The 13,526-nt window shown below is 43.5% G+C and overlaps 1 protein-coding gene across 1 annotated transcript in view; it reads left to right on the forward strand.

Moving 5' to 3' along the window:
- The window catches only part of FKBP6 (FKBP prolyl isomerase family member 6 (inactive)), a 94,557-nt gene that overhangs the window by 16,978 nt on the left and 64,053 nt on the right, over positions 1 to 13,526 (forward strand). Inside the window, exon 5 of the mRNA XM_088453968.1 lies at positions 17 to 136. Coding sequence (XP_088310094.1) covers positions 17 to 136 — 120 coding nt within the window. The remainder of the gene's footprint in view (positions 1 to 16; positions 137 to 13,526) is intronic.

The following is a 13,526-nucleotide window of genomic DNA, read 5'->3' on the forward strand; positions in this document are numbered from 1 at the left end:
AATCTTTATGTTGCAGTACCAACAGTCAACCTTTCCTGTAGAAAAAGTCTGTAAAATTGCTGCTACAGAGAGACAGTTTGGTAATTACCTCTTCAAACGAAATCGATTTCATGATGCCAAAGACAGATATAAACGGGTAAGTTGCAGTTGAGTGGTAATAGTTAATGTAACACAAGTTGTCCAGTGGTATGGAATACTCAGAAACCTCCCTTGACGGTCTAAATGTTTTTTTTTTTTTTTTTGCTGTTTTTTATTTTTGTTGCCTGAGGTCCTGCTGCATTTGATCATAGCCACGACCCCTTGGGGCACTAGCCTGCAATTTGCGGCGCTGTGCGTAGGGGGCAGAGCCAATTTGATGGGATTCTATGAGAATTGCATCATTTTGGTCCCACTTATATTCCCCATAGATGCACAAATTGTGGCAATGATGCAAGGTGCCTGGCCCCGCCCCCATAAGCGACTTTCAATCCCGCCTCCCACATCCCGACATGGGACTAAAGATAGGCGTCGAAATCCCGTCACCCGGCTCACCGGACAAAGGTTTGCTTTAGGGACCCTCGAGGGGGGCTTTGGGTTAGAGACCCCCCCCCCCTGGGAGGGTTAGGGTAGAGAAAGGGGGGGTTAGGGTTAGGCACCACTAGGGGGGGGGGTTGGGGATAGGCACCCCCCTGGGAGGTTTAGGGTGTGGGGAGGGGAGGTTAGGTTTAGGCACCAGGGGGGGAGGTTAGGGTTAGGAACCACTAAGGGAGGGTTTGGGTAGGAGGGGGAGGGTTAAAGTACTTACGTGATGCAGTAGGGATTCCGACCTGTTGGGCTGCCGCTGTCGGTTTTTGACCGATTCCTTAGGAAACAAGAAGTTAGTTGTGAAAATAGACAAATATAAAACATTATCTTGGTTCAGTGTAGCATAGACTGGTACCTTTTTCATACGGTTTAGTTTCCCTACTGCTATGCATTTGGACATGTCTCCCTTATGGTAATTACTGTCTTCTGTAGGTTTGTCCCTTCTTGCTCTGAGAGGTCCCCACCCACATAAATTTTCTTTCTTTCCTTACTTTCTCTTCCTTCCTTTTATCTGACTTTCCTGGCACTCCTTTACTAGAAAAACACTGGGTGGCACTCCGGTAAACAATCCAATAAATCAGCCCACACTGGCAGGTTTTAAGTCAACGTTTCAGAGGTCTTCCTTCTTTTATACTCATGAAGGGAAAAGGGGAAAGGGGAAAGATCGACGCACCGACAATGTATAAATAGTACCAATAAAAAGGACCGCTATTACAAGGTGATATGTAGGAGTTAATGATAAATATATATAAATCTCAAATTGCGGTGGTGCTCACTAGAGTAGAACAGTAATGTCACAAAAAAGAGAAAAAAAAGAAACTCTATTTTGTGAGCACTCTTAAATAGAATATTATTGCTTAAAACATAACTTTAATTGGCATAATAATGCCTATATGACTTACAGTATGGACATACAACAATGAATAACATGATACAACATAAAACATATATATTTCCGAATGTTGATATATTGGACAAACAATCGGAAGGGAAACAGATGCCTCTTTTAATTATTTCTGTTAAAAAATAGAAATGATCTCAAATAAAGATAAGAGCAAGATGTGCTCCTAATAATGGCGTAATATAACAATCATTAATATTATCATATAAAGCTATAACAGCTAAATTAAGTTAATACTAGTTTGTAGAATGACATCATATATCAACAATATATATCACTGTGTCGGCCGAATGTCCAATGATGCCTAACGATAAAGATGACACCTGAGAATATCAGAAAAGTCAGGGGTAAAGACACTGTTACACTAAATTCTGCTGCTCCTCACTTAGCATATAGCCATCATTGGGGAGTGAGAGATTGTTCGGGAGCAGTAGCCCCTTAGAAACAACAGAGTAACCGCAACGTTACTCAATATTTCACTTCTGCTGTTGAGGGTCTTACATAAAGCATAGGACCCTCAATGAGAGAGTTACTCTGATTGAGGTAGTCATCAGTTAATAGAGTGAATAGAACATGTAGACAACAGGTGTCAGTAAGATCTAAATATATATTCGTAAAGCAATCTTATATTATAGCAGTTAATCTTATCCAGCCCATGATAATGGGTCAATTAGTTTGTCATTTAGGATCACAATATCTTCACTCTCAATTAGTCAATCTACTTCAATTAATTTAGAACAGCAAGAGATATAATCATGCATCTACAACATTATATTAGAACAAATTGTTGTTTATATATTATAAGAAGATAAAATGCCAGTGTGCATGCTGTTGCAAAACATCCATCTAAATCTGCTGTATCAATAAAACAGGTCCGTGGTTGAAGATAATTGATTAGACTGCATTAGTAATCCAACAAGTTGTTAGTACATAACTATCTTCTAATTATTAATCCTCTTTGGATAGTTTGATTAAAACAACAGGAGATATAGTCATACTTATACAATAATATGTGAGAACAAATAACTGTTGGTACAATTGTAAAAAAATATACGTACAAGTGTGATTGTTTATGATGGTCTAAAAAATATATATAGCCAGTAAAGAGAATATAATGATGTTATAGGCAATCACTGAACATAGGTCATAAAGACTGTCAGTAATACATATCTAGAAGATATGTATGATACCAGGTGAATAAAGATAAATATGCTACCTAATAGTGAGATATAGGCTGATGTAAATAGGCCACTAGACAAAGTGACAGCACCTGTCAGACAACAGTGTGCTGTGGCGCCGAGTGGTCCGCCTATGTGTTGTATCACACAAAATAATGGTGGATCATATAGGCATAGAAATGTAAGTAAGTATATGCTGATATGTAAGGGCCACTATGGCTAAATGAAGCACTAATCAAATAGCAGTATGCAGTAGTGCCAAGTGGTCCGTCTATACCGTGTAGCATCCGGACCGACTAGCGATAAATAGTAAAAGGTAGATATACAAACTAGTAGAGGGGGTGTCCTGTGCTGCGCAGACACAGGCACCCGTCCGTCCCGTCCAACGCGCATTTCGCCAGCCAGGCTTGTTCACGGAGGTGAGAGCACTGTTTGAGAATCCCTGGACTGCCCGGGCTGATATCCTGTGTGGTAGCGTCTCATACGTCGTTGAGACGTGATTGACATGTGATCCGGCCTGTAAGCATCTATGTCAGGCTGAAGTAATCAAATGGATAATGAGATTCAGCCTAGGCCTATTGTGATCTGGCTTTGACATTGCACCTGTCAAAGTTCTGAATACAGCAAATTGTCAGCCTACTGGTGTGACTATTATTTAATATAAATAATTGGTGGATGACAGATAATGCAAATAGGTAAGTATATGTAAGTTACTGACCAAATTAAATAAAACTTATATCCTACTCTGCCTTTAACCCTGTGTAATCCTTACACAAGGGTTGGGAATATTTATATTAAAACAATATAAATATATAGATAAATATGAAAAGGACAATAAATCTAAAAATTAAATTGGAACTGAATAAAGTTAAAGATATTATAATAAGAATTTATTAATATATCAAGTATTATCATATGTAACAAATATAGTGAAAAGTGTTAAGGTGTGTATAATAATGTGTATACATATGAGAAAAATATAATTCATGTTAATATAAATTAGTGAAAAGGATTGTGCTGGAAGGTATGAAATAAAGGAGGGCAAGATATGCAGTGATGTGTGATAATTGAAGTGATTGTATGTGAAAGATAATTGAAAAAACTAAATAAAAAACATGATAACTGTTATTACACAGTAATGATGGTATACGTGTAAGTTTAATATGTATGAAGTGAACTAGTGTAGGTGAATGTGTGAAAACTTTTCAATATCAGAGCTACTCAAAAAGATATAATTATTAAAAAGGCTTATGAGGATTACAAAAAGGGACTGTAGCTATTGTATTCATTCAGTCCATTTGGTGTCAGGGTATTAAGGCTAAAATTACACTCAGTTTCTTTTCTGAGTAAGGTGGTGCTCAAGTCACCTCCTCTAATCCCCAATTTAACTTTTTCCAGGCATGTTACTTTCAATTGCCTTGGATCACTTTGATGTTTAAATAGGAAGTGTCTAGCTACTGAGGAGAGTTTCTTCATTTTTGTGGTGTCAGATTCCGCATTCTTGATGTTACTGATATGCTCCAGAATACGAGTTTTAAAACTCCTAGTGGTCATTCCTACATATTTATAGTCACACGTACAGATCAAACAGTAAATGACCCCTGTTGTATTACAGTTGAAGAAGTCTCGAGCAATCACATATTTACCATATCTGTTTTGTATTTTGTGATCAGTACTGATGTATCTGCAGGCCCTACACTTACCACATGGGAATGTTCCTATCGCTTTAGGTCTCCTTCTGGAAAGACGCTCATAATGGCTATGCGTCAAGAGGTCCCCCAGATTTCTCGCTCTCCTCCAGCTCATTGATGCCTCAGAACCAAGATGGGTTTGTAGGTCATTGTCCAACAAGAGGACTGCCAAATGTTTTTGTATGATCTTTTTAATTTTTTGCCAGTCTTTACAAAAGTCACCTACAAATCTAATTTCTTGAGCATCTTTTCTAGATTTGGGTTTAGGGAAAATTAGGATGTCCCTCTCAATTTTGGACACTGCAAATCTGGCCTTTTTGATACAGCGATTACTGTAGCCTCTGTTCCGTAATCTTAGAGAGAGATTATCACATTCTCTCTTGAAATCTTCTTCATTAGAACAGTTACGCCTTAGCCGTAAAAATTCGCCTTTGGGCAGATTTGATATTGTGGGTGGGAAATGACAACTTTCCTTATGAAGGAGGCTATTGGTTGCAGTAGATTTCCGATGAAGGCTGGTAACTATTTCCCCACCACTCTCTTTACGTATCTTAAGATCCAAAAATGAGATGCTCTCATTACTAATCTCCCAGGTGAATTTCAAATTCAATTCGTTGGTATTTAAAGTATCCATGAATTCTGCAAATTCCTGTTCACTGCCTCCCCAAATGACAAATATATCGTCAATATACCTCAGCCATTGTAAGATGTGCTGGGTATATTTGTCATTGGGTTCTGCAAAGACAACCTCCCGCTCCCACCAGCCTAAAAATAGGTTGGCATAGGTAGGAGCGCAGGTGGAACCCATTGCTGTTCCTCTTGTTTGTAAATAATAATTTGTCTTCAAAGGTAAAATAATTTGTATGCAGAATGAAAGACAATAAATGAATCAAGAATTCATTGAATTCACCATTGTTAGTCATCTCTAGAAAGTATCTTACTGCTAGAAGACCATCCTTATGTTTGATAGAAGTGTATAACGACTCTACATCTATTGAGATTAGCAAATGATCATTTCCTAATTTAATACCATGGATCTTTTGAAGGACATCTCTGGTGTCCTTGAGGTAAGAAGAGAGAGTTAGGACATGATCTCTCAGATGCATGTCGACAAACTTACTCCCTTGTTCTGTAAGGCTACCTATCCCAGAGACTATTGGCCTGCCGGGAGGATTTTTTACGTTTTTATGTACCTTAGGGAGTGCATAAAAAGTTGGTATCTTAGGGGTTTTGACCTGCAAGAACTCAAATAAATTTTTGGTGACAATTCCTACCTGTTGGGCTGCCTTAATCATCCTATTGTATAAATCGTGAAAATTTTCAGTTGGGTCAAACATAAGTTGTTTATAAAAGGAGACATCCTGTAATTGTCTCAGGACCTCTTTCACATACATCTCCCTAGGCCAAAGGACGATGTTGCCCCCTTTATCGGATGGCTTAATAATGATGTGATCCCATTCCTGTATCTCTTTCAGTGCTAATTCTTCAGATTTTGTAATATTTTGGTGCTGAGTAGACCTCGATTCTGAATGTGTATCAGAATAATCTTCTGTACCCGAAGATTCTGCCTCAGATGACGAGTAGTTGTAAACATCTCGTCTGGAATATTTGGGTTTTTTCTGTTGGTTCCATTTAAAGATTCGACCAGTTGAAAAATCTTTCTTATCTCTGGAGAGTTTATTACATTTCCGTTCTATGATAGTCTTCTCAAAGGTCTCCAATTCTCTCTTGTTTTTGTCAAAACTCTTTTGGAACACAGGGTTAAAGGCAGAGTAGGATATAAGTTTTATTTAATTTGGTCATTAACTTACATATACTTACCTATTTGCATTATCTGTCATCCACCAATTATTTATATTAAATAATAGTCACACCAGTAGGCTGACAATTTGCTGTATTCAGAACTTTGACAGGTGCAATGTCAAATCCAGATCACAATAGGTCTAGGCTGAATCTCATTATCCATTTGATTACTTCAGCCTGACATAGATGCTTACAGGCCGGATCACATGTCAATCACGTCTCAACGACGTATGAGACGCTACCACACAGGATATCAGCCCGGGCAGTCCAGGGATTCTCAAACAGTGCTCTCACCTTCGTGAACAAGCCTGGCTGGCGAAACGCGCGTTGGACGGGACAGACGGGTGCCTGTGTCTGCGCAGCACAGGACACCCCCTCTACTAGTTTGTATATCTACCTTTTACTATTTATCGCTAGTCGGTCCGGACGCTACACGGTATAGACGGACCACTTGGCACTACTGCATACTGCTATTTGATTAGTGCTTCATTTAGCCATAGTGGCCCTTACATATCAGCATATACTTACTTACATTTCTATGCCTATATGATCCACCATTATTTTGTGTGATACAACACATAGGCGGACCACTCGGCGCCACAGCACACTGTTGTCTGACAGGTGCTGTCACTTTGTCTAGTGGCCTATTTACATCAGCCTATATCTCACTATTAGGTAGCATATTTATCTTTATTCACCTGGTATCATACATATCTTCTAGATATGTATTACTGACAGTCTTTATGACCTATGTTCAGTGATTGCCTATAACATCATTATATTCTCTTTACTGGCTATATATATTTTTTAGACCATCATAAACAATCACACTTGTACGTATATTTTTTTACAATTGTACCAACAGTTATTTGTTCTCACATATTATTGTATAAGTATGACTATATCTCCTGTTGTTTTAATCAAACTGTCCAAAGAGGATTAATAATTAGAAGATAGTTATGTACTAACAACTTGTTGGATTACTAATGCAGTCTAATCAATTATCTTCAACCACGGACCTGTTTTATTGATACAGCAGATTTAGATGGATGTTTTGCAACAGCATGCACACTGGCATTTTATCTTCTTATAATATATAAACAACAATTTGTTCTAATATAATGTTGTAGATGCATGATTATATCTCTTGCTGTTCTAAATTAATTGAAGTAGATTGACTAATTGAGAGTGAAGATATTGTGATCCTAAATGACAAACTAATTGACCCATTATCATGGGCTGGATAAGATTAACTGCTATAATATAAGATTGCTTTACGAATATATATTTAGATCTTACTGACACCTGTTGTCTACATGTTCTATTCACTCTATTAACTGATGACTCTCTCATTGAGGGTCCTATGCTTTATGTAAGACCCTCAACAGCAGAAGTGAAATATTGAGTAACGTTGCGGTTACTCTGTTGTTTCTAAGGGACTACTGCTCCCGAACAATCTCTCACTCCCCATTGATGGCTATATGCTAAGTGAGGAGCAGCAGAATTTAGTGTAACAGTGTCTTTACCCCTGACTTTTCTGATATTCTCAGGTGTCATCTTTATCGTTAGGCATCATTGGACATTCGGCCGACACAGTGATATATATTGTTGATATATGATGTCATTCTACAAACTAGTATTAACTTAATTTAGCTGTTATAGCTTTATATGATAATATTAATGATTGTTATATTTCGCCATTATTAGGAGCACATCTTGCTCTTATCTTTATTTGAGATCATTTCTATTTTTTTACAGAAATAATTAAAAGAGGCATCTGTTTCCCTTCCGATTGTTTGTCCAATATATCAACATTCGGAAATATATATGTTTTATGTTGTATCATGTTATTCATTGTTGTATGTCCATACTGTAAGTCATATAGGCATTATTATGCCAATTAAAGTTATGTTTTAAGCAATAATATTCTATTTAAGAGTGCTCACAAAATAGTTTCTTTTTTTCTCTTTTTTGTGTCTTCCTTCTTTTATCAAGACTTCGTCACAATAACATTGTACAAAAACAAAATATATCTACTCAACCAGTGCAATCCTCCACGCTGATTCCGTTTGGCGCCAGTGACGTCATTAGACGCGGACCTGCGCCGACGTCCAAATGGTTACCATTTGTGTCCCTTCATCGTAGGAACAAGAAAATGTTACAGCAGATTCATGGGAAACACAGCGATTGCTGTGTCCACTATGCTGTCAATTAAGAACATACATGTATGCATCACAATACCAGTGTACAAATACAATGACACCTACAAACCAAGCATAAGCTTAAAGCATACTTTCTTCTTCAGGGTCCATAGGGGATCCGCAGGGATACCATGTGGTGTGTGTGTGGTTGGAGTGATCCAGGCACCAAACAGTTAAGCTTTAGTTCCCAGGATGCCTCGGTCCTCCTCTACATATACCCCGACCCCAGCCACAGGCAGGCAGTTTTTCGTTTGGTGCTGGACAGGATCAGTTGCACCTTTTTATAATAGAGCTTTTCATTTTATTAGTTATTTTATTTTTTTCTGTCATCTGATCAAGTAGCAAGGCGTCCTAACGGGCGCCTGTGCCGCTGCTCCAACTACCTCCGCCGGCGCCGAAACACCAGTAAGTGGTCTGGTGATATTTTGGCGGGCTTTGATAGCGGCTCCACTGTGGACCCAGGGTTGCAGCCGGGCAATGTAGAAGATCAGGTAAGCGATTCCCTGCTTGCGGGGAATCGCGTTTTGGCAGTCCTACCGGTGGTGGACACCCGCCGGAAGACGCAGTAGTGGGGCGACTGGTGTGTCCGCTACCCCACTAGACCACCGAGGTGGTTAAAATCCGCTGTCGGGGACCAGGTGAGGCCAGAGGCACCCGGTGGTTGATGCGGGGTAGGCTCTCCCCAGGCCCAGAGCACGATCCCTCACAACAGTTTTCCTGCTGGGCTACTCCTCCTACTCACCCCTTCTCCTATATGAGACGCTCAGTAGCCATTAATCAATGCTTTTCTGAAGCTACAGGTCTCAGGAGTGTCTGGTCCAGTCTCCCTGTATACTTCTCCCTGAGGCCTGGTTATACAGTGCACAAATCCTACCAGCCCTTAGAAACTTAAGTAGTTGATTTAGTGCCCATTAGAAGTATATTTTTATGCAATGTATGTGACTTGTGCTAGCTCTGTTGTGTGATGTACTGTTTTAAACTTTTCTGACTGTTATATCTATCCCTGCTGCTCTTTTCTCAAACCTTCAACTACCAGGTGTATTTGTGAAGGGTGTCACATTGCATTTTTAACTAGACACTTATTGTGTGCTACTTATTGGCTATTTCTATGTCTTCCAAAGGCAAGGATAAACAGGAGGCTGAGGCCCCTGTGCTATTTACATGTAAATCCTGTTTTGCGGACTTGCCCTCTCAAGATTTCATGCAGGAGGGTCTATTTGCTAATTATTATAAATCTGCTCACCAATCCACCTTACCAGCCCCGGGTATCCTCCTTATCCCAGGTTATAACGCAGCAAGTGGATCGTTTATCAACTCCCATGCTGCCTCCTACCATGGGGTACCCACAGCTGTTACAACCTACAATGTCTGTACCCCCTATGCATTATCCTTGGATGGATGTTTATGCCTATCAGAATATGGCTCAAATGTCTGCCTCTTCTCAGCAAAAGTTACAGACAAGCAGACCATTAGTCACCAAAGCTCATAGGCGGACTGTATCATCCTCTCAGTCCACCCAGCTTTCGGATTCTGACTCATCATATGAGGAGACAGATGACGCACAAGGTTCTCTCTCCGAGTCACACTTTGGTGAGGAGCACCGTCAATCAACAGTGGATGTTCCTGCTTTAGTGAGGGCGGTTAAATCAATCCTAAGTATAGAGGATGATGAGCCAAACCCCTAAACCCTTGATGTTTAAACGTCAGATTGTGGTTAAGGCAGAATTCCCTCAATCAGAACAGCTTACTGAGCTCTTGGGGGAAGTCTGAGGTATTCCTGCCAAGCGGTTCCAGGTCCCAAAAAGACTAGCATCTTTTTACCCTCTCCCTACTAAGGAGTGTACTAAATGGGAAGTCCCACCCACTGTTGATTCGCATGTGGCACGCTTAGTCAGAAATGTTGCCTTTACCGTCTACATCCTCCCTTAAGAGGACCACGGATAGAAAGCTAGAAACTTGTCTCAAGTCAGTCTACTCACTTTCTGGTGCTATTACTAGGCCAGCTATGGCTGCGGGCTGGGTGGCTATGGCTATCAAAGGATAGGCAGGGGCACTGGAAGGGTATACAATCGGGAAGCCGGCTGCCTTAATACCGGAGCCGGCTTCCCGACTGTCAAGTCCCGGCGAGGGTGAAATGCCGGGTGTCTAGATGTAGACGCCTGACATTTCCCTGATGTCGGGAAACCGGCGCCCGACATCCCGATCGAAGGGATGCCGGGCGCCGCGAGCGGACAGCCGCGTGGGTGGGGGAGGGTTAGGTTTAGGGCATCCGGGAGGGTTAGGCTAGGAGGAGGAAGGGTTAGGGTTAGGCACCCCCCAGGGGACTTAGGTTTAGGCAGCGGGGAAGGGGGGAGATTAGGGTTAGGCACTTGGGGGGAGGTTAGGATTAGGCACCCCTAAGGAGGGTTAGGGGGTTAGGTTAGTTAGTACTTACCTATCCACGATCTGATAGGTAAGGCGGTATTTCATACCGATTCCACTGGAAGAGAGCCTGCCATCAGACGCTACCAGGGAATAACTGGCCTATATCTCCCATATTCAGGATGCGGCCTCTTATTCGGGAGAAGCTGCGTTGGATGCTGGACTTCTTGTCTCTAAGGCATCTGCGACCTCTTTAGTCGCACGCCGGATCTTTTGGCTACGATCCTGGACGGCATACATCGGATCCAAGAAGTCACTCGAATCCTTACCCTTCTCTGGAGACAGGCTATTCGGCACAGAATTGGACAAGATTCTGGCTACCATGGCAGCCTCAAAGTCTGCCTTTCTGCCATCAGCAAATGCCCCTAAGCCTAGGCTGTCCTCTTATCGTCCTTTCTACTTCAGGGTCCATAGGGGGTCCACAGGGTTGATCTTGGGGTATAGCTGGATCTGGATCCACGGGCACCACACAGTTAAAGCTTTCACTGCTCCCAGGATGCACTTGGGTCCGTCCTCCTCTATACCCCGCCCCCGAGCCACAGGCACCTCAGTTTTAGTTGGTGCCTGGCTGGAGTCGGGTCACCCTGTCGCAGTGGGGCTGCAAGCTCCTAAGCTTTATTTTAAAGAGGAAACATTTTAATTTTTTTCTGCTTTTTTACACTATCAGAGCGGCAGCATCAGACTGTCCTTTGGGACGTCCACGCTGCCGCTCCTTCACCCCGCTGGCGCCGCGACGCCAGTACAGATCTGGGGATCGCGGCAGGACCCCAGAGTCTGTACTAGCTGGGCTCTGGGGACTCCCATGACTGCTGCCGGACGCGACAGGGACCAGGTAAGCCGCAGGTCGCCGCGTGCGGCGGCCCGCGGATACTTCAAAGGCAGTCAGGAGCCTCCAGCTGCCAGCTGGTACCGGGCCCCTCCAACCCCCCTGTGTCACAGGACCCCCCTTGGGCGATGTTTTCACAGGTGCTGGCGTCCATTGCGGCCCGGTTATCGGTCCCATCAACGGTCCCGTCTAGGGCGTTGCCCCAGCCCACCATCCCCCATTCCCCGGGTGTTCTGCACATATTGCAGTCTTCCCCCGGGGCCCAGACTGTGGGTCCTTATTCGGGACTGCCGGTGTATGTTCAGTCTCCTCCAGTGACGCGACAGTCTGTGGTGCCTTTTCAGAGTTTTACTCCGACGGCTCCTCCACCTTGGGTGGATGTTCTCTCTAGCTCTGTACAGAGTCTGGCGGCCTCATCCTCGGCGTTTCAGTCGATGTTGCAAAGTGATGTGCCACCAAGGGCGTCCAAACGTCCGGTTGTGAGTTCACTTGCTGCGCAGTTGTCGGACTCGGAAGTGTCCTCAGATGATGGAGAAATCCATGAGGACTCTGACTCTGATGCCATAGGGCAGGATGTGGAAGCTAAGTCCTCCATTAATGTTCCAGCCTTAGTTAGGGCAGTGTGGGCTATCCTACGTATAGAGGATGATGCGCCGGCTCCTAGGTCGAAGTTTCCTAATTTTAAAAAAGCCAAAGTAACTTCAAATGTGTTTCCCCTGTCTGATCAATTAACGGATCATATGGCGGCGGCCTGGCAATTACCTAGTAAGAGGTTCCATCCACAGAAGCGGTTGGTGTCCAATTATCCTTTTCCTGAGGCTCATTGCAGGAAATGGGAGACTCCGCCGGCGGTGGATTCCCACGTCACCCGCTTGATCAAGAGCGCGACGCTGCCATTGCCACCTATCTCCTCTTTGAAGGATCCCACGGACAGGAAGGTGGAGACTTGTTTAAAGTCCATTTACTCTCTTTCCGGGGCGGTGGCTCGTACGTCCATGGCTATCTCCTGGGTGGCTAAAGCCATTGAGGCCTGGGCCAATGTCTTGGAGGATTCCTTTACTGACGATGCTCCGGATATCCAGAGAGCGTTAGTGGGACAGATGAGGGATGCGGCTTCCTATATCGGGGAAGCGTCTTTGGATGCCAGCCTGCTCACATCTAGGGTGTCTGCTGCAGCGGTGTCTGCTCGGCGGTCCCTGTGGCTGAGGTCCTGGAGGGCTGATGCAGACTCTAAAAAGGGTCTGGAGGCCTTGCCTTTTAATGGAGAATTACTATTTGGTCCGGATTTGGACAAAATAGTTGATACTTTGGCTAAGTCCAAGTCTGCTTTCCTCCCTTCGGCCTCTGCGCCGGCTAAAGTGAGGAGCTCTGCCTTTCGGTCCTTTCGGGTTCAGGGTAAGGCCAAGGGTCAGTCCTTCCCGAGATATTCGGCGACCAAGGCCGCACCCAAGCCCAAGAAGCAGGCATGGAGTGCTCGGCACCCTTCTTCCAAGCAGGAGGATAAACCTGCTGCCTGATGGGACGGGCCTCTCTCTGGGGGACCCCAGAGTGGGAGGCCGACTTCTCCAATTCGCTCAGTGTTGGCACAATACCACCACGGACGCCTGGGTTCGAGAAGTAGTCTCTCAGGGGTACGCCCTGTCTTTTCGGTTCAGGCCGCCCCACCAGTTTTTCTGCACGAGTCCTTCTCTGGACAAGACCAAAGCTGTCCAGATTCAGGTAGCTATAGAATCCTTGCTACAAGCAGGGGTCATTGTTCCCGTTCCGCAGTCTCAGCGCGGGACGGGGTACTATTCTACTCTGTTTCTGGTGCAGGAACCCAATGGTTCTCATCGCCCTATCCTGAATTTGAAGTCTCTGAACAAATACCACAGAGTTCCCAGGTTCAGGATGGAAACGTTACGTTCCATCATTCTGGCGATGGAACCCGGGGATTATATG

The sequence above is a fragment of the Taudactylus pleione genome, unplaced genomic scaffold, assembly GCF_031769625.1.
Source record: "Taudactylus pleione unplaced genomic scaffold, aTauple2 ptg000040l, whole genome shotgun sequence".
In the NCBI taxonomy this organism is placed as follows: Eukaryota; Metazoa; Chordata; class Amphibia; order Anura; family Myobatrachidae; genus Taudactylus; species Taudactylus pleione.